The following is a 27,547-nucleotide window of genomic DNA, read 5'->3' on the forward strand; positions in this document are numbered from 1 at the left end:
TTCAGATTAGTCACAATTTGGAAGTTTCCTAGTACCCGGTACTCGTTACACAAGCCATTAAGTCAGCCACTGCTGTATATTCATAAGAGATGTGTATTTTCCCTGGACCAAAAATATATTACAAACTGACTAAAATCATATCCAGTAACAAACTATTAAAAATTCTTTTCAGAAAGGAACCACTGTGCAAACACAAAAACGACTTATGTGACGAGTACTGTGTACTAGGAAACTACAGTCAATTTAATTTCAGAAATTATCAATTATATTTCAGAATTATCAATTCAATTTCAGATAGTATCAATTGTATTTCATATTTTTTAATTGTATTTCAGATGGTATCAAACGTATTTCATATTTGTCAATTGTATTTCAGATGGTATCAAATGTATTTCAGATTTGTCAATTGTATTTCAGACTGTATCAAATACCGAGTTGTACTGCACATGAATAAAACTCACAAGAAATAATCCAAAAGATATTTTTAAAAGTGTTGTACTGCACATGAATAAAACTCACAAGATATTTTTAAAAGTTCCTTAGGGCAGAGTACACCTGAAGTAAATGAGAAATTGAAAATTGTGTGAAATAAAATAAAAATATAAAACCGAAGTTTGAAAATGGCTTACTAATAATTAACAAATTCTAATCATAGCAACCTATGTAATTTATTATCGAAGTTACCTTTTATAATCCTTGGATTTTTGTTCACAGATGATGGATCGCCAGCTTCAGCCTCCATGGTAAGCACTGATCTTGCAGCGATTAAGTATTCAAAATAGTAGAATTCTCTACAAACAAGAGAAATAAATATTCGCAACAGAAATATTATTTATGTTGACTAATAAAACATACTGCCACAGCGGCATTTTGTCTTCATGTTTACATCTCGGTTTCTTGTATGAGCACTCATTAACACAACTGGCTTCAGTTGCCTGTTCAGACATCTTCCATTTCCAGTCCAGGGTCTATAAAAAGAACCTGCACATTTTCAAAATTCAAATATTACATACATCTTAGATAAAAATTATTAACTTAATTATATACAAATACGCTAAGACCCTACATAATACTACACTAGTTACTCAGAGACAGTATCAAATTTGTTTTCAAGGAAGAACAGCATGTCTATGCAGGGATATGAAGTAGCAAAGCAAAATGGCAATGCGTAAATCATACGTTCCATTGCTTTGTTGTTTGCAGTGACACTATAATATCGTGTAACTATAAACTATCTAATCTACAGGTATTATTACTAACATTTGTAAACACTGAACACTTACATTCAACTTATTTGTAACGAAAAGTGCGCTTTTCTTGGATAGATATCTTTCCATTACACCGTTCTATGGTTGCACCGCGTCATATCGACCGTAGCGCCATCCGTTTGTTCCTGGCGGGAATGTGATGAAATGAGTTTATATTCAAATTTCTGTTGATTATGATTTCAGACGTCGTAATAAAAGCTTCTAGTTTTATAATCCGATAGTTTAGGAAGTACCAAACGGCGTAATAGACTAGATATCCCATTTCCACAAGTCAATGTTTATAATAAAATTAAACGCTATTGCTAATAACGTAATTTATGAAGACACCCAAAATACATGATACCAGAAGTGAGAGTATTTATTCATTTTACTATTGATATTTTCTTCGAGAGGTCGAATATGAAGACAATTGAGAAAATTAATAGATGATCATAGTAGTTGAGTAGTAGTAATCAATAGTAATAATAATAATAATAATGGAAAGAGTATTTACGTAGTTTTAAAAATTACTGTAAATACTTCCTTAATGCTTAAACTAAAATAACCAGTTATATATTAGACGAAGCCAATACAGGATTTGGGACATGTTCAAATCAACCCCCACCTCTATGAGTCATAAGAACAACTAACTGCCATATAATCTCCGATGTCGCCGTATGATTAAAGATAAATAATATCATGTTTCCATATTGTGGAGCGCCATAGTTAACATTCTTTTCATATAGAACAGAATTTTAAATTCCGAAATTCAGCCAAATTTCTTTAGACATATATTATAAGTGCATTCAAACTATACACTTTAATATTCTATATACAGGAATCAATTTGAGAGTCTGTGTGGCACTTGCATAGTATGATTGTAAAGTATGGGCTTAAATTTCATTTATTAATTTTTTTACTAATACTGCAGATTATACAATTTCATTTATACCACTCAGAAGGCCTTAATTAAGGATATGCCAATTTTAAATAAAATCTTTTATTTATAAGTATAATTTTATAGTCATCTTGGTGCTTAATTATTAATTTTATTTTTATAACACTATTCATATTTAATTAATTATATTTATTTGCTATTAATTTCCGCATCCTCGTGGTCATCCTTAATTAAGGCCGGATAAGTTTTTCTCTCTCTCTCTCTCTCTAATTAAAAAAATGCCGACTTTCAAGCTACGACAACAGCAAATTTTGTGTAAAACGTCATGTTGACATGTTGAATGTTTGCCCCACTGATATGCCTATGCGTTTTTTACCATGTTATTTCTTTCGTCCTCTGTGAACCTTCTGCCTTCTTTCTCCTATTTGCGGTCTTGCTATTAAATATTTTTTGAAAATGGGGGTTTTTATTTCTTAACAAATTTTATTTTTCCATGCTGTTAGCCATTGTTAGAACTTTTTAAAGAATATTTGTGTTGAGTGGTTCACTAGATATTAAATGTTTTATTATTCATTGTTCGATACACTCTTTTAACACTTACAATCACTGAATAACTTTATGATATCTTTACTGTGTTAACTTTTGCAATTTACCTGGCTGTTCGATACACACTTTTAACCAGCGTTTGAGCTAGAAAATAAATAATTGTCGCAAAAATGCACAAATGAAAAATTATGTTTCTGCAAATTGCGAAATGATTGTGTAATATTATAAATAAATGTGGAGAAAGATAAAATTAATGAAGTATGCAGAAACAAAGAGTTACAGGATGTAATTTGTTTCTTGGAATTTTATTACTTTCAATCCATCTTATCACACTCTAGATATAATTATAGTGTGTAAGTAAATCATAAGACCTACAGTTCCCGCCTGGGATATGCAAGCGTGAATGACGTCACATGGTGGGTAAAAGTGCTTCCGTACAGGGGCAGCAGCATTTTCTCCAAGGTTAGAGCCCAGTTTAGGTGTGTGTGTATTAATTGAAAAATGTCATATAAACATGCGTCCTATTCTCACTATTTTCTAGCCCCTAATTTTCGATTAATACACACACATCTAAACTGGGCTCTAACTTTAGAGTAAACATCGCTGTCCCTGTAAGGAAGCATGCATAGCCTATATGCTCGTGCATGCACATTCTCTGTTTTACAGATGAAGCTAACGACCACTATGCTTTCAGATTCCAGGCGACTGGTGTAAGTATATTTAGAATCAATTACTGCTGAATTTATATCATATTAAAATACGTTTTTTTTTTATTTTATTGGGTTATTTTACGACGCTGTATCAACATCTAGGTTATTTAGCATCTGAATGATATGAAGGTGATAATGCCGGTGAAATGAGTCCGGGGTCCAGCACCGAAAGTTACCCAGCATTTGCTCGTATTGGGTTGAGGGAAAACCCCGGAAAAAACCTCAACCAGGTAACTTGCCCCAACCGGGATTCGAACCCGGGCCACCTGGTTTCGCAGCCAGACGCGCTGACCGTTACTCCATAGGTGTGGACTTAAAATACGTTATTTTATTGTTAGCAGAGTGCTGACTCTCTTTTAATGAAAGGCAGTTTCTAATTCCAGTTTTTACAAGATTCATGGAATTAAATCCTAGCTCACAATTTACAGTATGCGATGAAATTATATAAATCAATTAGAAGAAACTGTTCACTTAACTTACATGAATTGCACCAACTCTTTGAAATCAATTCCTGAACATCTATTGCTCAATACCTTTTTGAACATTGCCCATGCCATTAGCATTTCATTTAAATTCAGATTAGTTCAAACACATCTCTGATTCCATTTTCTCTATTATCATCTTCGTTTCTGAAGTCCAATGTGGTTGTCGCATTTTTGCACATTTACTTTCAAAGTCTGTTGCATTTTTAGAAGTCGAGTAGCAAAATGCGACAAATGCGACTGTGGCTTAAACCTTACTTTTAACACTTATAATCACAGCCAGGTAAATTAAAAAAATTAACATAGTAAAGATTGTCTTAAAGTTATTCAGTGAATGTTTTAGATGATGAGAGTATGAATATAATAGGCGTTTTTCACATGCCGCCATTTTTGCAGTTTTCAAGATTTTTCGAAGATATTTTATTTTTTAATCGTATATGCATATCCAAAACAAGTAAACCGTTGCATTAAGCCTATTATACCGTCCTGAGAGTATAGTACACTATATCAGTACCTTACTTCATACATGATTATGATATAAGATGTATGTGAAGAGACCCGAAGTATAGTATAATATACAGTACCAGTACTTGCATTTGTGCTGTAACTGTAACCTGCATAATTTTTTCAGCATTTTCACTCATGTCAGTGATGTTTTTTATTTTCTTTTGAAGTGTAGAATTATATTGAACTTTAAAAATAAAACAACAAATGTCTCAAGATTCAGGAGGATTCTGTAGTTCATGCCAGCTTATAAAAGATTGGTTACTGACCCACATACATTATACATTTCAAGTAATCTATGTGGAATTTCGGCTTTTATGAACTCTGACTGTAATCTGGTTCAGTTCTTGATGTGAAACTAGCAAGAATTAAAATTAGCTGAGACAAGAGAATGTCGAGTTATAATAGTTACAATATTTTAAATCTTTATTTACTGTTGACAGAAATCTTTAGGTAATTCCAAAGACATGTGGACAGTTTTCGTTGGTATTTTATTGTAATATTTGTAATTCCAATAGAGCAAAGTGTGTTAAATATTGACTGAAGTTGGAGTAAAATTCTTTGAAGGTTTATATTTTCTCTGTTTCTAATGCTGTGATATAGATTATGTGTCTCTGACATATTCATTTATTGTTCTGGTTGAGGTATATCGTCTACTTCTACATATAGTACATAATACCCAATTCTACGAAAACTTGTAGTCTGTAACAGTAATGCCTAGGTCAGTCGAAGCAGGTGTAGCATTATAATATGTTCCACCTGATAAGCACCTCTGTACCATGATCACAAACTACTACTATTAGGCCTACTATTGATATAAAAATTTTAATTTGTGATATTGGGCAGAGAAAAAATGAGTAGGGGTAGAGAGAGAACAGGAGAGACAGAGAGGTAAACAGATAGAAAGAGCGAGAGCAAGCCATCATCCATTCTGAGAAATAAAAGAAAAGAATAAATCCCATATTGTCATATGAAAAAAAAAAATAACAAAGCCTGACCCAATTTCACAATATCTTCTTGTTTCATATTCTTGGATGAAATTGTGTATGTTGAAAAATAAAATAGAGGGAAATACCTAATCATATTACCTCATATTAGTTATAGCTCGCGCAAGAAACGATTACCGAAAAGCAATGGTGGCAGTGTTGTCTATTTTGACGTGTTATTTAGGCATGCCGAGGGAGCAAGAGGTACGGGCTGATGAAAGTACTGTCTCTTCCAAGAAGATGAACGTACGAGGACATCACTGTGGAAATATAGAACGTAGCAAGAGAAAAATTCAAAGCTAATTGAATGTGCAACATATGTTTACGAATAAAATAATAATACTGTGTAATACAAGACACGTATTCACATGCAATGGAACATACTAAAGTCGTAATGTAACTATCACAACGCAAGACTGTTTCTATCGATGTCATTTCTTTTCCGACTGTACTCTTGAATATCATTCAAACTATCTCGTGACTTTTCATATCGCCCGCTCATCCTTATTACATTGTTTCATTCACATTCCTTCCGTCGGTATTCCCTGCTTGCGAGACTTATACAACTCTGCAATGTTTTTTGGCATCTCAACCTAAAGCGAGGCCTTTGGCACATAATAAGAATGTGAGGCTTTCTACTTCTTTTTAACTTTTGAATTCTCGATTTCAATTGATCTTTGGCAACTGTAAGCAACAATAATACCGGTAGTAAACTAAATGATCTACAGAACTATTCATTGGCATGATTTTTATTAATTTCACTTATGAAGCTGAATTCAATCACGACTTTTCAATAGACCAGGATAGAAGCAGTCATTGTCTATCGACAAATTGCTAGGCCTGACAATCATTCTTGTAACATGGTTGTTTGGAGGTCTCCATTACCTTCATTTCCAACACTCACTCTGTGTTTGTTTTTAAATATTCCCTTTGATTTTGCTTCTCACTGTCTACTTTTTCCCCCTATATCGTCGTAATCTTTACCCAACATTGATATATAATAGTACTACAAGGAACTGTCTGTAATAAGAATTGAGCATAGGTCAAACTGTTTCTTTAAACATTATATAATGCCTATCATAGTTATGAAAGTTCGAAACAACTGAGAATTTCATTATTATACTAAAATTATTCATAGTTCGTTTATTGCGGCAAGAGCTCTCAAAGAAACAGGGTTACTGTCATATTTATCGTTTAAAATACTCAATGTTTCGTATATGCTTTCCTCAACCAAATTATAACATTTGTCAAGGAATTTAAAATGGGGGGAGGGGGGGGAGTCGAACGCAAAGCTTTGTCTTCATATTCCAACTTTTTCCGACTGTTTTTTAAGTTTCTGTATTGACTGTTGTTTGTGCAGCATTCAATGGGATGTGTAGTCCCCAGTCATCGCTAACTTCATTCCATCAAGACACCTCTCTTAGGGGCTACGGGTACTGAGTGCCTGGCCCCTGGTTTTCAGCATTCATGATGTTATGATTATGATGATGCTTATTATTATTATTATTATTATTATTATTATTATTATTATTATTATTATTATTATTATTATTATATTAACACATTTTACCCCATGCCTCCAAATATTGGGCACACTCCATAGCACTAGATAAAATATCTTTGTAAGTGATTTCTGTTCATGTCCTCTTGCTGTTACAGATCACAGAATGGCTCACTGTTGATTCTAATCTGGTATAGGTGCTTGCTCAGACTTTCGTGTCCAATAGTCAGCTGAAAGGTTGCCACTGAAGTCTTCTTGGTGCCATGGTTTGGTAGATATCCTTTCTGTCAGTTCTTGTCTGTATGAATTCCGGAACAGCCTCTTGATGTACAATTTAATTGACTGATATGACGACATGTCTATATTTATTATTGTTGTTGTTGTTATTATTATTATTATTATTATTATTATTATTATTAGTGAAATAGGGAAAGGAGTACGTCAAGGATGCCCTTTATCATCTACCCTGTTCAAGATCTACTTGGAGGATTTAGTGAAGAACTGTTTTCAGGACATGAGAAGAGTGACACTAGGAGGAAAAAGAATAAAGTGCATAAGAGTTGCTGATGATATGGCGTTGTTAGCAGAAGAGGAGATAATACTAAGGGATATGCTACTGGAGCTAAATGACAGCTGTGAGCAGTATGGGATGAAGATAAATGCAAACAAGACGAAGACCATGGTTGTAACAAGGAAAGTAAAGAAGGTAAAGTTGCGAATTCTAAATGAGGCAGTAGAGCAAGAGGACAGCTTCAAATACTTGGGGTGTACTATAAGCAGTAACATGAGCGCTGCCAGGAAGTCAAAAGAAGGACAGCAATGGAAAAGGAAGCTTTTAATAGAAAAAGAAGCATCTTCTGCGGACCTCTGGAAAAAGAACTAAGGAAGAGACTAGTGAAGTGCTTTATGTGGAGTGTGGAATTGTATGGGGCAGAAACATGGACATTACGACGAAATAAGGGAGATATGGAGAAGAATGGAGCATTTGAAATGGACAGACAGAAAAAGAAATGAAGATGTGTTGGAAAGAGTGGTTGAAGAAAGAATAATGCTGAAATTGATCAAGAGGAGGAAAAGGAATTGGCTGGGTCACTGGCTGAGAAAAAACTACCTACTGAAGGATGCACTGGAAAGAATGGTAAACGAGAGAAGAGTTTGGGGCAGAAGAAGATATCAAATAATAGACAATATTGAGATACATGGATCATATGCAGAAACTAAGAGGAAGACAGAAAATAGGAGAGATTGGAGAATGTTGGGTTTGCAGTGAAAGACCTGCCCTTGAGCAGAACACTATGAATTATTATTATTATTATTATTATTATTATTATTATTATTATTATTATTACTGCTATTATCATCACCTTGTCTCGTATCATAGCATCGCGGTTTGAGACATCTGTCTGGACTCGCATTATGGAATGAGTGGTTTTTTTTATTTTTTATTTTAGTAGGTTATTTTACGACGCTTTATCAACATCTTAGACTATTTAGCGTCTGCCAGTGAAATGAGTCTGGGGTCCAACACCGAAAGTGGAATGAGTGGTTCTTCATGAAGAAAGATGTATATATTTTCTTACGAAATTTCCGTCAATGTATATGTGCGGTATCCACCTAACAATATAATGAATTTGGAGAACTATGGTAGGTTACAAAATTCAGTTTTGTGAGCCAGCTGTAATGACTGGGGGATTATCGTGCTAACTATAGGTTATCCTCATACCAGTTGCATGATCGTTCACCTCTGCTGAGGCATGTAGACGTGAGTCCAGTGGTCGGTTGGTCGACTTTGGTTTACCTGTGATTAAGATTCGGGCTGTTACTAGGCAGTACATCACACTTTGACGATATAATATCAAAGGAAGAACAATTGTTTGCAGGCCTATACATCTGAAGTCTGAGTAATTTATAGCCCGAGTATCCAATTAATTCAAAGACTTTGGTTTGGATATCTCTTTTCTGCACGCATCAATACTTATAATGTCAAGCGGTAGTGTCACCTTTTTGTTCCAAAGATAATTCCCGGGTACGGTTATTTTTATACCGACATTAATATACTGATTTCTATCACTTCCATCCACGCGAGTAAATTTTAAACTATAAGATTACATTTAATTAAAATTAAAATTACGAAAAACATTGACTTTTTCCGAGGTTTCCTCCCTCAAGAAATTGAAGCAATATTGCTGGGTAGCTTTCGACATTGGACTTCGGACTCATTTGGCCTTTATTAATTTCCATTTCATCTATCATCTTTCAGTAGTTCAGGTCAACAGAGGATGACTTGCATCCCTGATCACATACAACAGATTGCCCATCCCCATGTTAAAAACAGTGACATGTGGAAGAGAACAACCATCAAGATTTCCACTGTCGATTGGTAATGACCGCTAGATGGAAGTACAGTAGCTCCATGCAATTCAAATGAGAGTTACAACGTGACGTCTTTCGCAGTCGCTAGATCTAGGTCAATACCAAATACCTTAAGGTATTTGTCAATACAGGTTGTAGTACCGTGACTTGCATACAGATGGCATCGATCTGATGAGACTGAAAACTATCAAAGAAAGGGCATTCAAGTCGTCGCGGATTCTGTTGAAACTGAGCGTTGTGTAGCTGAATCGATAGATGGCACCAAACAGTGAATCACGATACTACATGAATTCTGTCCCTGATCGTAATCAGAGATGCTGTCCTGCGGACTTCAAAACAATCATCCCTATCAAAGGAGGTATAAGATGCACAAAGCCTCTGGCTGTAGTGCAAGCCTTCATGACCTCCTCCATAATAAAATAGTAATAGTACTGGTACCGGCAGTGGCGCCAACTTTTGGAAGACATTGGGTGGGCTCGAACACTCGAGTTATAAGTTAAAATAAATAAATCTCGTAAATAATAATAATAATAATAATAATAATAATAACAACAACAATAACACGACAAATTATTGGGTGGGCTCGAGCCCCAAGGGCCCATATAAGTTGGCGCCACTGGGTACCGGTACTTGTAGTAGCAGCAAATAGTAAAGTGAATCCATGGCTCTAGTCTACAGCCTATGAGGGCCAAGACCGACCAGTCAGCTGCTGGCCTCACGCCTACATGCCGAAGTAGAGGTGGACGATCATCCAAGTAGCAAATACCTTACTATAATAAGTTATTTGGTAGTATATAGTAGTAGTAGTATAAACAATGGTCAAATTTGATGCATGCATTATGCAGTCACCTTTTATAAAAACCCACCATTCAATTACCGGTACCTTAACTGACGAAATTTGCCTAAAGTTGATTTTTATTCCTTTCGATTCTATTCACGTGATGATTAAACCGAAGATATGTTCAGTATAGAATTTACGGATTTTTACAAAACTAAATGGCTTTCACAACACTGAACAGTTTTGAATTTTATTCAAGGTTTGTCCAATAATTCAAGACCTGTTTTCTGCTTATCGCACTTGCTAATTATCTATCATAAAATTATGTCAGATACTGGTAAGTGGCGGTAACTTATTTGTGGAAAACTGATAATGGAATAGCTATTTTTCTTAAAAAAAAAAACAATCGTTTTGCATTTAAGAGATGGGTTTTCTTTCCTGTTTAACTGTTTTATATAGCATAAACGTACCCATAAAATTAAATAGAAGGGAATACTGTAGTGACATTTGTTAACTAATCACTGTGGAATCCTGGAATGGTGAATGGGTTATGAATAGAAAAATAACTTTCTTAGCTTTGTATTTTGCTTTCTTTAAAAGTTGACCCAAGAATTAAAATTACAATATTGCTATGCAGTTGTATTTTAAGTTTAAATATATATTATAGTTTTAAACAAATTTTCTGAATATTATTGGACAGAAGGAAAGTTTTAAACACAATTTTATGATTTTTATTTTTATGTGTGGGACGTGAACATGTGTGAAGAACTCATAAATAACATTTTCACGTTAGCAATTCGCCATGAAACCTCCCCCTTCCCCCGCTTATTTCAGCAGTAATCTAGCCAGAGCTTATATAATGAATGAATGAAATGAAATGAAATGAAATGCGCACAATGTGCATAGGATTTGTAGGTTAGTCTTTGCAAAAGTTTGTGAGCGAGGTTTTCCTTTCTCGGCAGTTTTCAACGTGATATCGTCCACAATGCTTCTGACACAGTTCACACACACATTCGTCGTTGGGTTCGTGGTATCTCTTGGTGGTACAGATCTTATGGTGAAAACCATGTACTGGGTAACGGGTCACTATGTGTCTCAGTTCGTAGTTTGTGTTTGCCCAGTGTCTGGTTGTCATGGCGTCTGTTATGTAGAACTCGCTCCAGATGGCGTTCTTCTTTCCTCTGAGTACTTCCAGGGCTTTCTCGTATGCTGAATGTTCGGCATGCAGAGTTGTGTTCTAATATCTTCGATGAAGAAGCGTTCCTTCGTTAGTTCGTATGTTAGTCTCGAGAGAGATGTTCTTCCTACTCCTAGTACTCTATTCATGAAGGATGATTTGACTCGTTCAATTTTTCCCATGTCGCTGACTGTTAAGTTTCCCCATATGATATTTAGTCCGTAGGTTGCTATTGGTGCTATAGCTGACCTAAATAAGGTCATTGCCGTTTTTGTTTCCAGTTGTTGCAGATTCTTAATATTGTACATAGCTTTTATTGCAGCGGCTGCTCTTTCTTGAATGTGGATTCTGTATGATTTTAGTGTTGTTTGAAGTGTTACTCCTAAATATTTAAATTTTTTCACTATCTCAAGTGGCTCGTTCTGCAGTGTCGGAGTGTCTTTTTTTCTTTCTTTGCCGCCGTTTCTGAAGTTCATTTGTTTTGTTTTCTGGTGGTTTATCTGTAGGCTGTTTTCCTCGGCCCATCTCACGAGTTTATTTAGGACCTGTTGTAGTTCTTCTATGTTGGACGAGCCTATCGCCATGTCGTCTGCGTACATAATCATCGATGCTGTGGTGTCCTCTGTGATTTTTGTTATGTCTGTGGTCATGATATTGAAGAGGACCGGGCTAATAGGATCTCCTTGTAGTACCCCATTTGTCTGTATTATTTTGTTAGATAGTGTAATTTCGTCTGATATTTGAGTGTAGTTGCAGCTTAGAATGTCTGCAATTATTGTTGTTAAGGCATGTGATTCGCCGATCATGTTGCTTAGTTTTCTAATTAGTGTTTCCCTGTTTATTAGGTCGAAATCTTTGCAGTAGTCGACGAAGACTACATGGTATTTCTTCCCAGGGTGTCTTAGGGTATTCTCTATTTGTTCTATTAGGTAGCTTATGGCATGAAGGGTGCTTCTGCCTTCCTGAATCCGAACTGGCATTCCGGGATACGGTTGTCTACTTCCACTATTAGTCTGTTAGTTAGTATTTTTGTGAGTACTTTGAAAGCGACATTCTCGAGGACAATACCTCGGAAGGAGTGAGGATTGTTGGTTTCTCCTTTTCCTTTGTAGAGAATTTTCATTATCGATGTTCTGCATGCTTCTGGGAGCTTATATACTGTATATATTTGTACGATGAGTTGGCAGCAGTGCAGGACTCACAAAACTTGAAAGCACTGTTGCGTGTTCTGTGACTAGCCGAGTGCTGCTTAAATGTTGATCTGTTAAGCCTGCTACCGGGTGTGGTATTAAAAAGTGAATTTCTGTGTGTATGTAAGCAGAACACCCAGAATATAGATAACTAACCGATAACTAATCTTTTAATGACTTTTTATTGTGTTATTTAACGGACGCGTTGACATTACAAATTATAATTGAAATACATATCGTCTTTGCCCCACCGATTGCATCCTTAATCTCTTGGTTACGAGTAAGTATTAGTTTAAAATGTAATATTCCCTTTTGACCTTAAATAAAAATAATAATGTGTTTTTCTCCTGGACCAATAATGCCTACACGCCAAAGCGGCTCGTCAGGGCCATAATTATTCAAAGTGTGATTTTACGTTTCAAATAATGTACCGTCCTACCAGTAAGTTACTTGACAGATTTCATTACAGCTGTCCGTAAATGATACCTACCATCCATCAACAGTGGCATCCCAAAAAACCTGAACAAACCAAACCTAACCTATCACTGATACTTGATAATGTCATTGATGTCCGTCATATTGACCAACTTTTTTACCGAGTTATTGTACTGCAACAGCAAGTAGCCCTATTATTGTATTATTCATGTTACGTGAGAGTTTTAATCTTTTTCTCATTTAAATGATAATTATCTGTGATCAGTGCTGAAAGGTCGAGATTAGATAAATCTCACACAAACCGGTTACATGGGGGAACTATTAATAATGGAATTCCATAAAGATCAATATTAGGTCCCCAACTTTTTTTTATAGTGTTCATAAATGAGGAGTGTTGAATCAAAAGACGCTAAGTCCATAATAAATTATTTTTCAGGAGAAGCAAAAAACTGATATATTTCAGAATTTGATTAAAACTTGTAAAACCCAATTGTAGTGTGCAGTTGAGACATCGTCTTGTAGCTGTCAAACAAATAATTTTTTGGTGAACGGAGAAGAATTCTCTCTGGCACTGGGACTCGAACCGGGGATTTCAACTATACATGCTGACGCTTTATCCACTAAGCCACACCGGATTCTAGTTCTGATTCCCGATCGAATCCTTTTCAGTTCAAGTTCTACCTCTCTGTTTCCCTTGGTGGTCTATTCCCATGTACTGTGTCACAGAATATGTGACAGTGGCACAATATCCAACGCTATTTACAGAGATGTACTCATTACAAGTAACTAAGTGACTGGGGTCCAACACAACAAGATGCCGTCTTGAATCACGTAGTGATTTCTTACGCTTACCATATTACTGTGATGTATATGTAGGCTAGATATGATATTTCTGTGCAGGAATTCTGCATTACCATATGGTGAAGAATTCCTGCATGGAAGTATCGTATGTACTTCGGTACATCATAGTAAAATCATTTTTTGTTTACTATCACTGCTATGGACATAAATATTTTGGACTTTGTTCTTTTTGAACCAGCCACATTGAAAATAATTTTTTGAAACGAAAATAGGACTATAGAAATGCATCATTTTATTTGATAACTTCAGTGTAACATATGAGGCATTTTATTATCCATTCATAATCAAAAATAATGTTCCTTGTGTCATTTTTTCTGTAAAACACAATTTTAAAAAGGTATGTTCATAAACTACATGAAATAAAGTATAAATTCCTTTACAGAAATGTTAATACATATTTAAATTAATATTGAAGAAATGTAAGAGATATTATTAGTTAGTATTATACAGAGTGTGGCAGAGGAGTTGAACGGTTTTCAAATGGAAATAACACAATGAATATGTAAATCAGAACAAATTTATTACTTCCCAAAAATCTAGCTATGTATGCCATTTTGATATTGATACATTCATTTAGGTTTTTTTTTAATTATGTTACTCAAAATGTAGTCTGCCTCTTTTCATGTACTCTTTAAGTCTCTTCCTGAACTTATGTGCTGCTCTTTCCAACATTTCGTCACCAGTGTTGGCGATTTCCTGCACAATGGCAATCTTGAGCTCATCAATTGTTTGGGGCCTGTTTATGTACAATTTTGACTTCAGATAACCCCACAGAAAATAGTCGCAGATGATGAGATCAAGCGAACGGGGACAAAAAATGAGGCACAGAACGTTTATGGAGTTGTCAGCCATATGAGCTATGACACTACATTGCTGAAACCATACCATCTGTTTATTAATCCCACGAAGGTGCCTATGCAGTTCTGCTTGAAGAAATCTCGTCAGTAAGAACATGTTCCTAAATGCATTGCAAATAGTGCGCTGGATTGCCTTAATGACGTCATCGATTTATGTTTAATAGATATGATGTATTGCTGAAATTCAGAACAGTGTTTTGAATGTACATAGAGACGCTTGAAACTTGTGAAAGTAAAAATTGCAAAATTTTTAATAAATGGAGTTGAAATAATATTTCAAGATACAGATGAAAATATCAACCTCCTTCGTACAGGTAATTTAATTTATATCTGATAATTGCATATTGTAGGCACATGAATGAAAGACGAGCTTATTTAATTAGTCTCTCACATTCCAACATATAATTTTTATATAATCACGTATTCACATCTCATTTCAGGTGATGATTTTACAAGGAGTTATATAGAAACTGTGTTGGCAACTGTTTCCTTGAAAGAATTGAAATCCGATGTAAGCTAGTTTCATGTTGAAAGAGTTTCTGATGCATCTGACTCTGCTTTGAAGTGGACGCACAACCTAACCAAGCTACTACTGTATTTAACAAAAGATTGGAAAATGAATCCTCATTCAATCATCCCATGTGCAAAAAGAAGAAACTGTGGAATGATATTGCAAAAGAAATTTCTAAATTTATTTTTTATTTATTTATTTATTTAACCTGGTAGAGATAAGGCCATCAAGCCTTCCCTTCCCCTCTACCAGGGGATCACAACTACAATATTAAGAATACAATTACAATTATAATTACAATTAATATTAAATTTGCAGATACAATAAAAATCAAAGTACCGGTACTAAAAGATTAACTGGTTAATAAAAGCTAGACAGTTTATTGTAAAAGTTAAGAAGAGAGAAGCATTTCTTTTATTAATTAAGTACAAATTAAACCTACTCTACCAGTAAGAAAATGCTTAATAAGCTTGCTTTTGAACGCTACTAAATTCCGACAGTCTCTGATGTCACTGGGTAGGGTATTCCACAAGTGTGAGAGCGAGATTGTGTATGATGATGAATACGACGATGTCTTATGTGTTGGTATGGCTAGTATGCGGCTATTTTGCGTGCGTGTGAAGAGATTATGATATGATGACGGGTAACTGAAATGGGAGGCAAGGTAGGTAGGTGTAGAAGTGTGAAGGACTTGGAAAAGGAGAACAAGAGAATGAAAATTTCTACGTTCGTTAAGCCATAGCCAGTTTAGAGTTTGGAAGGATAGGGTAATGTGGTCAGCGCGACAGACATCGGAGACGAAGCGAACACAAGAATTAATGAACACGTAATTTTTGCGACTGGTTGACATTGAGGTCAGTCAGTAGAAAATCACAATAATCGAAGTGGGGCATTACTAGTGTTTTCACTAGTATTTTCTTGAGTGATAGCGGAAGGAATTTTCGAATGCTGTTTAAGGAATGTAGTATGGAAAGCACTTTTTTGGTAATATGGGTTACTTGGTTATTCCAGTTTAAATATGTATCAAAGTAAACTCCGAGCTTTTTAACACTGGAAGCAAAAGGGATTATTGTGTCGTTTAACTTGACTGGAAGAGCAGGAGTAATATTGCATAATAGACGTTGATGTCCCACTAGGATTGCTTGTGATTTTCTTGCATTGAGAGCCAAACCAAACTTTCTGGCCCATACAGATAGATTCAAGGTCCTCGTTAAGATTTTGTATTGCGTCATTGAGTGAGTCAGGGGTTGTATGGATATAGATTTGTAAATCGTCTGCGTAGAGGTGATGCTTACAGTGCTGTAGAGTCGAGGGAATGTCATTTACGTAAATAGTGAATAGTAGTGGTGATAGAACAGATCCCTGTGGGATTCCAGAATCAACGATACGCCATGAGGAAGTTCGACTTCCAATGCAAACACACTGCTAATGTTCGCTGAGATAAGAGGAGAACCAAGAAACTGTGCTTTCTGATAGTTGGAGTGATAGTAATTTTCTCGCCAGTAAGTCGATATTTACAGTGTCAAACGCTTTACTGAAGTCTAGTAGCGTCAGTATTGTAATTTTACGTTCATCCATAGCTTTTCGGATGTCTTCCGTTACTTCCAACAGTGCAGTCGCTGTACTGTGTCAAGTCCTGAAACCTGACTGATGTGTGTCCAAGAGTTCATATCTGTTTAGGTAGTCACTGAGTTGTCTGTGTACTATCCTCTCTAACGCCTTCGATAAGGTACGAAGAATACTAATAGGTCGATAGTTGTTGGGGGTAGTCGGCATTTTAACTTTGGGTATAGGGCGCACAAAGGCATTTTTCCAAGCTTTAGGAAAAATGGATGTCGTAAGCGAAGCGTTGAAAATGCGTGTCAGTGTTGGTAAGATTACGTCAATAAGTTTGTTTATCATTACGATACTAATGTCGTCAGAACCTGTCGCTTTGGATTTGTTGCGTTTAAGAGCTTTCTTCACGTCAATAGGTGTAACGTATGAAAAGTAAAAATCTATCTCTGAGTGAGTCAACCACCTGAGGTTCTGCCATTGTCTGTCGCTGTGTGTTATGGTCAGTACTGTTAGTTGGCGGAGTAGTGAAGTGTTCATTGAGGTGTTCTAATGAGATGCTGATTTGTTGTGTCTGTCCTTTTGTATTTCCAAATCCCATTGAGTTAATATTTTTCCACATGTCCCTAGTTCTACATGTCCACCACTGTTTTTATTTCTGTAATATTAAATACAGGAATTTGTTGGCCACATACAGGGCCAATAAAAAGAAACAAACAAGAACTGGTGAAGGGTCAATTAACTGGGAGTACTTCACAATAATGAATGAAGTTTTAGAGCACAAAGCTTCCAGTTCGCCGCAGACTGAATTGCTTGGGAGAAGTATGATGGAAGATGGTGATACTGGCACATCATCAACATCAATTTCTTCAGCATCATCAGGAGCCATCCGTAAAAGGAAAATGATGGTGAGCAATTACCTCCGTAAAAAAACTTCAGTTACATGAAGAAAGAGAGAAAAGGAGGGAAGAAATGAGAAGAAGAAATTACGATTAGAGGAGAGAGAAATAGAAGCTATTTTAGAATTGACAAGAGCAATTTCAATAAGGAAGGACTAAATGAAAAAAAATGTGTAGAAAATAGATATAGGCCTAAGTTTAGAATATTATCTTATTGTTGTTATTGCTTTTCAGTTCAACATTTTAACTTTCATTTTTGATTAGGTTCACACTTTTAACGATTGCATATCAATATCACAAATTATATCATTAAGATTGTCAAATTAACATTAAATATCTTCATGGTATTAACACAGTGAAGATATTTACAAGTTTAATAATAGGCCTATCATTAGTTTAATTCTACAGCATAGGACACAATTAATTAGTAAAATATAATAGTCATTGTTTACATTAACAATAATCAAGAATCATACGAATCACTAATTATTAAACTTGTTAAATTAAGAAATTAAATCTTTTTCCCCAAAGCAATTCTTCTGCAGTTACCTGGAAGCTTTGTGCACTAAAACTTCATCATTATGATCTACCCCCAATTGATTGATTCTTCGCCAGTTCTAGGTCGTTTCTTTTTATTAGTCCTATATTTGTTAATTAACACAGTGAAGATATTTAATTGATTAATTTAACAAGTTTAATAATAATAATAATAATAGCTTAATATTGCACCATAAAAGACAATTTATATAACATAAATTAGTCATTGTTTGTATTTACATTAATGATAATATGAATGACTAATGATATTAAGCTTGTTAAATTAACAATTTAAATATATTTACTGTATTAATTTAACATTTGTAATAACATTTGCTTAATCCTATACTAGAAGACCCATTACATTTGTAAGTATATGACATTAATAAAGAATCATACTGGTGTACTCATTATTGTGTTTCTTAATTGCACAACTCTTACTGGTTCCAAATTACCATTTTCCAAATAATCAAAACAACATTCATCAGTTTCCTCAAATACAATCCCATTCCTAAGAGATACATTGTGCAATATGCAACATGTTAATATTACATATTTATTGTATTGTAACCTGACAGCATTCAACTATTTCAGTCTCCTAAACAAACCCTTCAAACGTCCAAATGCTTGTTCAACAACTACCCTACTACTGGAAAGCCTTTATTGAACTACCTATGATTGGGGATCAAATGTCCATTTTCTCTGAACGGGACCATTATGAATTCTCTTAATGGGTATGCAGAATCACCCAAGAGGTATGAATGTGGTGAAAGTAGTACATCATGTCCTGTATCTAATTTAAAAAAAAATTGGCGAGTTTTGTCACACTTGAGGATCATGTACAGAACCAGGCCATCCACAAAATAATCAATGAATTCTTGTTGGAATATCAGACTCCCTGTAATAATATGAAATGGAAACCTTTCCTATTGTAGAAGGAATTGTCATTGATAAGTCTGGGTATTGGAATATGTGAGCAGTGAACACAGCCAAAAATACGTGGGAAATTTTTTTGTCCTCTCAAAGAATTAAAATCGTTCACATTCTTTGACGGGAAATCCCGTCTGGCTTGGTTTGGCAGTGTGGCTCCCAATATCTTGAATCAAAATCTGTAATGCAAAAAATATACCCAATTAAATTGTTTAGTTGCAATATAATTATGTAACATAATACAAAATTAAATGTTTTAATCTAATTTAATTTCATATTTACCTCTACTGAACTTCTTGATAACCTGAAATGTGATTTGAAATCAAAATCGCTGTACTGCGATATTGTAGAAAAATAGTTATGTATTTTGACATGTTTCTCGTGGATTGCAGACAGTAGATCAATATAACTGTCACTAGAAACTGGAATCTGAAGATTCGTGTGTAAGTTTTTACAAGCTGCAAGCTCCATATTCAGTCAGCTGATTTGGCTGTCTACACATTTAGGCTAGAGAACCTATCCATCGCTTTCATCAGTCTCCAGGGAACGATGGAGCCAATGGTTCAGCGAGGCATACAGCACTGGAAATAGGAATGAACTGATGGATTTTGGTGTTGCGATAAAGAATGTTCTAATGAAATTGTCGAAGGATGTGTACGAGCATGCACTGAGTTTAAGAACACACCCAAATAATAGATGTAGCATTCACTATTACTGTCACAATGTTCCCGTTCTCCTAAAAAATTACGGACTTGGTTCCTTATTGGAACCTGGTGCTGTTTATCTGAAGTTTCCTACCCATCTCAATATGGTATTGCAACAAGGAACGACTTTGTGGCAGCCAACATCAAAATGAAGACTAAAGAGATGCTGTATTTTGACAACAGAATCACCATTCTTGAAAAATGTCTCAACAACAAAAGCATGATGATGCGCACTCCATGATTACTAAAATAGCATCGAACACTCTGCCAAACGACGATTGATCTGTACCCATAACCCCCCACATTGCTCAGTAAACGGCATTCTAAAACCGTCAAACTACTTCTGTGCCGCATCTTGTAGAATCTGGAGTAAGAAATGTTATAAAATATATGAATATAAGTTAACTTACCTTACTTGTACCTCTTTATATCTCTTAGTTTCTTAATCTTCTACCTTTTTTCTTGTCCCCCTACTAGAGCCTGCAACTGGTACTTCGAATTCTATACTAATTAATATTTACTTGGATTGTCCCCATGTGTTCTATCATATGACACTGCAAATCTCTAACTGAACAGGTTTTTTTTCAGCTTAGTTTTAGCAATCATTGTTGACATTAAAAGTGTGGCAAAACCGGAAGCTAGCCAATGATACCAGGTTGCTTTGCCATGTGAATGCAGTAAGTTTCAGATTGCATCCACAAAGAAATACATAGCGAAAAATAATAGACTATTATGATCTGAACCAAACATCATATTTTGAAGCTATTTTAGACTGTGAAGGAGTACTTTCTGAAACAAACGGATTGCACAGGTCTTTTCAGTGCTGCAGAAATAGAGGGAATCTGTTTCAAACAGCATTTTGTCTGCGGATGGACTGAGCTGTTTTTGATTCAACACTTCTCAAATGATCTTGGCCCCTAATAAAAGGTGTAGGCCTAGGTCATGCCATATTATTGTCCGCGCAACTTATCTAGGCACCTGGGTTCCCTAGTGCTCTCTCGCTGCCCCGTAGCTATCTGCTGGCTCCTGACCGTCGCTGCAGCAGTTGTACATGCAGTTACAAAAACATCATTCGGTATTTAATTTCAGTGCATTCTATTGGATATGGTAGGTGAAAGTAGCCTATATGGTTTCACAAAATATCAAATATAAATAAATTACATTTTTCTTCTTCTGTGTGCTATACAGTATTATCACAACTCCAATTATTATTACAATTTTCGTATCTGGCCATCAGCAACTGATGGTAAGCGATGCATGAAGTCTTTAACTAGAAGCACAGGTCTGTGTTGTTGGGTTTCCAAAAAGTTCACTTTCACATATAATCATTATCAATATTCTTCTTCTTCCTCCTCCTCTTCCTTTCTTCATTATCATTATCATCATAGTCATCACTGCTGGTGTCGTCTAGATGTATTATAAAATCCATGAATTATTAGGGAAAACACTTGAAGCAAGTAAAGAGATACGTTTCCAAATAAATCCCGAAAAGGCAAAGTATATGATTACGTCTCGTGAGTAGAACATAGTACAGCAACAGTAACAAATGTAAATGACACTCGGAGGAAATTAAAAGCAGAATAAATAGGGAAAATGCCTGCTATTATTAGGTTGAGAAGATTTTGTCATCCAGTCAGCTCTCAAAAAAGCTGAAAGTCAGAATTTATAAAACAGTATCGGCTGTTCTGTATGGTTGTGAAACTTGGACTCTCACTATGAGAGAGAAACAGAGGTTAAGGGTGTTTGAGAATAAGGTGCTTAGGAAAATATTTGGGGCTAACAGGGGTGAAGTTACAGGAGAGTAGAGAAAGTCACACAACGCAGAACTGGACGCATTTTATTCTTCACCCGACGTAATTAGAAACATTAAATCCAAACGTTTGAGATGGGCAGGACATGTAGCACGTATGGGCGAATCCAGAAATATATATAGACTGTTAGTGGGATGTTGGAGGGAAAAGACCTTTGGGGAAGCCGAGACATTGATGGGAGGTTAATATTAAAATGGATTTGAAGGAGGTGGGATATGATTACTGTAGAGACTGGATTAATCTTGCTCTGGATAGGGACCGATGGCGGGCTTATGTGAGGGCGGCAATGAACCTCCAGGTTTCTTAAAAGTCGTAAGTAAGTAAGAAAGTAAGTAATTAAGTAAGAAATTTCTTTTTTGCCTCTTGATCGCAACAAACAACCACTGACCTTATTATCTCCATCTCCTTACTGTGTGCGCTATATTAAAATTAAATTATGGTTTATTTAACGACGCTCGTAACTGCAGAGGTTATATCAGCATTGCTGGTGTGCCGGAATTTTGTCCCGCAGGAGTCTTTTTACATGCCAGTAAATCTATGAGATGAGCTTGTCGCATTTACACACACTTAAATGCCATCGACTTCGGCCGGGATCGAAATGGCAATCTCGAGTATAGAAGGCGCGTATAATCTTGTTGCATCTCGTATTACTACCGGCCATTGCATAAATATGTTTTCACAGAACGCAAAATTACTGTAAGTACAGATCATACTAAGCAAGCAAATGTATTTTACCCTCCTCGTAGATCATCCTTCCCTCTCCTACCCTGCTACCGCTACTTGCAACCCCGCTACATCCCGTGTCACGCTCTTTTAGCTGCCCAGATAAGTTGCGCGAACAATATTTGCAAATGACACAGGTATAGTAATTACAACCAATAACTGCAACACATTCCAATCTTCAACAGAGGCAATTCTCCTAAAAATATGTGATTGGTTCTCAGTCAATAATTAGTATTAAATTGTAACAAAACTAACATAATCCAATTTAAGTCCTGCTCTTATTCAACCTCTCAAATTTCAAGTGTAATAATTAACAACAGGTCCCTAGTAGAAACAACAACCAAATTTATTGGGTTACAAATCTATAATATGTTAAACTGGAAAAAATCATATTAAAGAAATTACCCCAAACTAAATTCAGCATGTTTTGCTATTAGATCTATGCAAGAGATAGTAAATATGAATACCTTAAAAACAATATACTTTGCATACTTCCACTCGGAAATGAGTTTTGGAATAATATTCTGGGGAAATTCTACAGATAGTAACAGTATATTCCTGCTACAAAAAAGAGTAATTAGAATAATAGTAGGCAGTGTATAGGGAATCATAAGTTTGGATACTGTACATCTGCACCTTTGATGTAGCAGTGACTTATTTGAATAACCTTCAAAGCAACTGTACTGGCATCAGCGTGAGGTTCTGCCTCTTTTCCCTAGAGTTGGTGCTGATATCCACCAGCAATCGACAGCAGAAATACTTTTAACTGACTTGCTAGCAAATAGGAATTGCTGTTCCACCAGTCGCGAGTTCTCCATTATACTGACCTCTAGCACTTGAAAGTGAAATCAAATGCTAACCTAGCACATGCGCACAGAAAATAGAGCTGGGAATTTTGCTCAGTGTCCATTCTTATTAATCCCTATTTGCTGTAGTAGATGCCAAATCTAGAGAATCTTGTAGGATCATTTTATGAAAACTACAAATAATGCCCATGGCTTGTCAGTATATTTTTTCATGAATTAACTGCCTCGTATATAATCGTGAAAACTTTGTAACTATTCAACTGTTAATAGCATAAGTACTCGTCAAAAAATTACTTTCATAGTCCATTGGCAAGTCTATCATGCTATTAAAAAGGAGTGTGTTATATGGTAGTAAAAAAATGTTTAATAGCCTCACTATGGATGTAAAAAATCAACCTCAAAACAAAAGATTATTTAGGGCCAAATTAAAGATGTACCTAATTTCTCGCGCCTTCTATTCTCTAGGTGAATTTATGACATTCAACAATGCTGCATGAATATTTCTGTCTTGTATTAAGTATCGATAATAACCCCTTGTGTTGTACTGATATATTGTAAAACTCTTCTCTATATATTTCAACTAAACTGTGACTATAAGACTATGTAGAACTATTAAGATTTCTTGACATGTTTCATATTCGAAGGGATGCATGAATACCATGGAATGTAAATAAATACAATACAATACTTATTATGGCTGCTGCAAAATCGGCTGTAGGACCTATGTAGAATACAGTATAAGACATTCTTAAATGTAAAATCCATGTTCTAAGTTGCGGTTAGTTCAACTTCTGGGGATGAGACATGAGTCCTATAAATAAAATGTCCAGACTACATTTTGTAAATCATGCATGTAAAAATATATAGGAAGAGAGAAAATAAATTTCATTTGATAATATGCTATAATTTTAAACTTAGTGTAAGGAATAGAACACAAATACGGTACTACAGGCTACTACAAACAATGTTCAGTAATAATAACAAGTACCTACCTAATAATTTGATGATGGTGGTGATGATGGAATTGGGTTGTATGACCCTTTATGGTAATATGACCAGATGTTTCATTTTAAATGGGGCAGTCCTGTTTTCAGACCATTTGTCCCAGTGTCCTGACACTTCTTGTTGGGATGCCCATTAGTCTGTTTTGTTGGAAAATGCAAAACAGAATGTTGCTGAACAATGTCCCAAAATGGAATGATGCTGAAATGTGTATTATATTACAAACGTTTCTGGTGATTCCAGCATTCATGTTCAGTTAATATGTTTATCACCATTGACAAGGTTTGGACCTTAACAGTCCGTTTTTTCCCCATTAATCAAAATAATCTCTTTTCTCAAGTGGATGATAATAATCAAACATAATTTTCGACAGCCTAGAATTCTGCGTATCAGGCTGGCTATGTCTTTGGTGATTGCCAATAATAAGTGTCTCTCTAGGTTGGGTTACAAGCCCTATACTAGGAAATTTGCTGAAATTTCTGTGCAAATTTATACAACTTACTGAGGTTCACAAAAAACTGATTACATTTTAAATTTTCCTGAAAACTTTCCCCATATTAATTGAATTTTAAATTTTCCTGAAAACTTTCCCCATATTAAATGATTTTTTTTGGCTTAATGAGTTCGCAATTCAAAAAGTAACCAGTTATGGGCAAGAAGGGATCAAATGGGGAGATAAAATATGTAAATGTATAATGGTCAAGATTTAACAACAAAGTTATCATTCTCCTTGTTTTCCAATATTTAGTAACAATCTCTGGATGCATCTTCAAGGATTGACAAGATCTGATGTTTCATCTCCCTATTTTCCTCATTCAGACCTTAGCATAAAGATCTTGCAGCGTGTAAATAGGTTTAATTCATTGTACCTGTTACAAAAAAAATCAATCATCTACAATATTCCTACGTTTTCATTCCAATAGGCCTATCGATTTATGTATACGAATATTAGAGACACATTATAATTCAAATAATAATAATATTATAGGCCTATATTATTATCTTCTTGTGATATAGAATGTTCAGATAGTTCAGCAAATACAGTGACCAGCAAAAAAAGTGGATCACTTCATAAAACCCGAATCATCGTCAATAAATCACCAATTTAGAGAGAGTATTGTTAAATTGAATAGCTTTTATGGGTAAGGAAAGATGTATGCAATACTTTTGGAGATGAATATGATGTTAAGATGTCATAAAATGCCACCCCATAAGCCACTTTCTGTCCCTAAGTGCCAAGCTGTGTGCTTTATGGTTTTACAATATGGATCAACAATGAAACCTTTTAAGTTTTACAATTGATGCAGTGGGCGCTGTTGATGAATTATCAATTCCTGTTATATTTTTTCTTCAGTTTCTGTTTTGAATTTGAAAGTTAAGATGTTTCATCATAATGTTTGCATTGGTTGAGGGTGGATGAATCATTTGTTTTGCTCCTAATGTCATCAGTACATATTTCGGGAGCATCCAAGATGCCCTATGACGATTCTGTAAACTGGGTACCTACCACAGACGACCAAAATCAGGCCATTGTAGGTTTACATTCACCAGTGATGACAGGTTAAGATATCTCCACACGACTGCAGTCCAGGCCAGAAATCGTCTCGGAACAGTGAGGAAGGTCACTGTCAGTGGGAAGAATGTTAGACGAAGACTCAGGGAAGCCAATATGCCCTCAAGAAGACCTATAATTTCTCCAGAGCTCACCCTTAGCACCTGGCAGCGCGATTACAATTTGCGCATCAACACCAAAATTGGACTGTGGACCAGTGATCAATGGGCTGTTCACTGTTGAATCGCGAGTTTGCTTCCAGTTATCTGATGGTAGAGAAAGAGTATGAAGAAAGCGAGGGGAGCTGTATTCGCCTTGCAACTTCCTTGAAAGAATGCTGTTTGGATGTGGCTATGTCATGGTGTGAGGTGATATCAGTTTTGGAGCCCATGGAGCTTATTTTCGTTAATGAAGATACTCTGAATGCATGCTGATACATAGTGGAAATGTTAGCATTAGCAGACCATGTAATCCTTTTGCTCCATTCGCGTGTGAAAATTTCATTTTTATGCATGACAATGCCCACCCCTATGCTGCTTGCTGCATGATAGACTACCTTCAAGACATCAGAATACCAACTGTGGACTGGTCAGCATGCAGCCTACACTTAAATCCTATTGAATAACTGTAACATATGCTTGGCCAAAGTGTTCGATGTCACAGCTTTGACACTCCGAGCGAAATGCAGGCAGCATTGTAGGAGAACAGGAACATCATCCCTCAGAAAACATACGAATGGAGAACATCACGGTCACCAGTAGTGGTAACACGCAATGTTAGGGCAAGATACGCGCGCAGTGAGTGTTTGAATGACATAAGCTAATCATGTGTTAATGTAAGCCATGGCTTCAGTAACTCCATAAAATGCATTACTTGAAATTTTGCATAAATTGCAACACTTTAGAACTTAAAAATGAACTGCAAACAAAAAGCATTTTGATGATGGGAATGAAGTGCACAGAATACATGTTTACTTCATTTACAGTATGCCTCTATCAGAATGTAGAAAAAATGAAGCATTAACCGTAAAATTATTATAGTTGTTAAAAAAAATTGAGTGATCCACTTTTTTCCCGGTCATTGTGTAATTATTTTAGTTACAGACACAGAACAGATGTATCAAATTTTAGATGTACCATTTTCCTGTTAAGATAACAAAATTAAATTTGTTGCTCTCATAACTGTATGACGTCCATTATCTAAATTATACGAGTATGTCATGAAACTAGGAAAATTATAAGCTGATGAAAAACTGATTTTAAGACTAAAACATAATGAGTTATGCATATCAAAAGAGCAGTATCATTGGTAAATATGGTGTAATCATGATACAGAGAATGTGGTTTACTTCCATTATACATGCTATGGGACATGTCAAAAGTAACACATAATTACTAAGATACAACATAATTAAAATACAACATAGTACATTAACTAAAATACAACATTTTTATGACCGACATTTTATGACAAAGGCCCATAATTTGCATAAGTGTGATTCTGATGGCACCACTATGTTGAACTGTGCGCTCTTCATAGCCAATAAGTGTATTGTCGACCTTATAATATTATGTTATAGACTACTATAATGTTACAAAGTTCATTTGATAATATAAGATACAAATTTTTTCACAATAACTGTTAATGCAGGGTGGTAGGACCATGTCGCATTCACAGTAAAATATTGTCATATATCGAAAATGACATATTACTTTCGTAAATAATTTCCCACACTATATTACTGGTTGGAGGTATGAAATTCTAATAATAAAGTAGTATTTTTCAAAGTACTTATTTATTAAAATATTTCTACAGTAGTATTTTAGTAGGAAATAGTCTAGCTTTACAAATTACAATTTTCAAGTTACAACAGTATTTTACTGAGAGTGTGATACCTGTGCCAGAATCACACTATACCAAAGTATATTATGTATTTATGTCATATACATTTCTGAGATGTGAATTGTATGCAG

The 27,547-nt window shown here is 35.3% G+C and overlaps 2 protein-coding genes across 11 annotated transcripts in view; one reads left to right on the forward strand and one right to left on the reverse strand.

The window, feature by feature from the left end:
- Nucleotides 1-1,412, reverse strand: part of Chro (chromator) — a 47,918-nt gene extending 46,506 nt beyond the window's left edge. For 2 of the 5 annotated variants that reach the window (XM_069834649.1, XM_069834646.1), the window contains exons 1-2: nt 1,284-1,409; nt 685-981 (exon numbers count right to left, since the gene is read on the reverse strand). In XM_069834649.1, the coding sequence (XP_069690750.1) occupies nt 685-742 (58 nt within the window). In that variant the 5' untranslated portion in view covers nt 743-981; nt 1,284-1,409. Of the gene's footprint in view, nt 1-519; nt 636-684; nt 982-1,283 lie in introns of those variants that run through there. The other 3 variants (XM_069834647.1, XM_069834648.1, XM_069834650.1) reach the window with 3 other exon arrangements.
- Nucleotides 1,413-9,913: 8,501 nt separating this feature from the next.
- Nucleotides 9,914-27,547, forward strand: part of Ssl1 (general transcription factor IIH subunit 2 Ssl1) — a 51,848-nt gene continuing 34,214 nt past the window's right edge. For 4 of the 6 annotated variants that reach the window (XR_011333851.1, XR_011333854.1, XM_069834651.1 and 1 more), the window contains exon 1: nt 9,914-9,986. Coding sequence is in view for 2 of the 6 variants with exons in the window: in XM_069834651.1 (XP_069690752.1) it covers nt 9,929-9,986 (58 nt within the window). In the remaining 4 variants the exon portion in view is untranslated. Of the gene's footprint in view, nt 9,987-12,054; nt 12,673-27,547 lie in introns of those variants that run through there. The other 2 variants (XR_011333852.1, XR_011333853.1) reach the window with 2 other exon arrangements.

The sequence above is a fragment of the Periplaneta americana genome, chromosome 9 (genome assembly GCF_040183065.1).
Source record: "Periplaneta americana isolate PAMFEO1 chromosome 9, P.americana_PAMFEO1_priV1, whole genome shotgun sequence".
NCBI classification, from domain to species: domain Eukaryota; kingdom Metazoa; phylum Arthropoda; class Insecta; order Blattodea; family Blattidae; genus Periplaneta; species Periplaneta americana.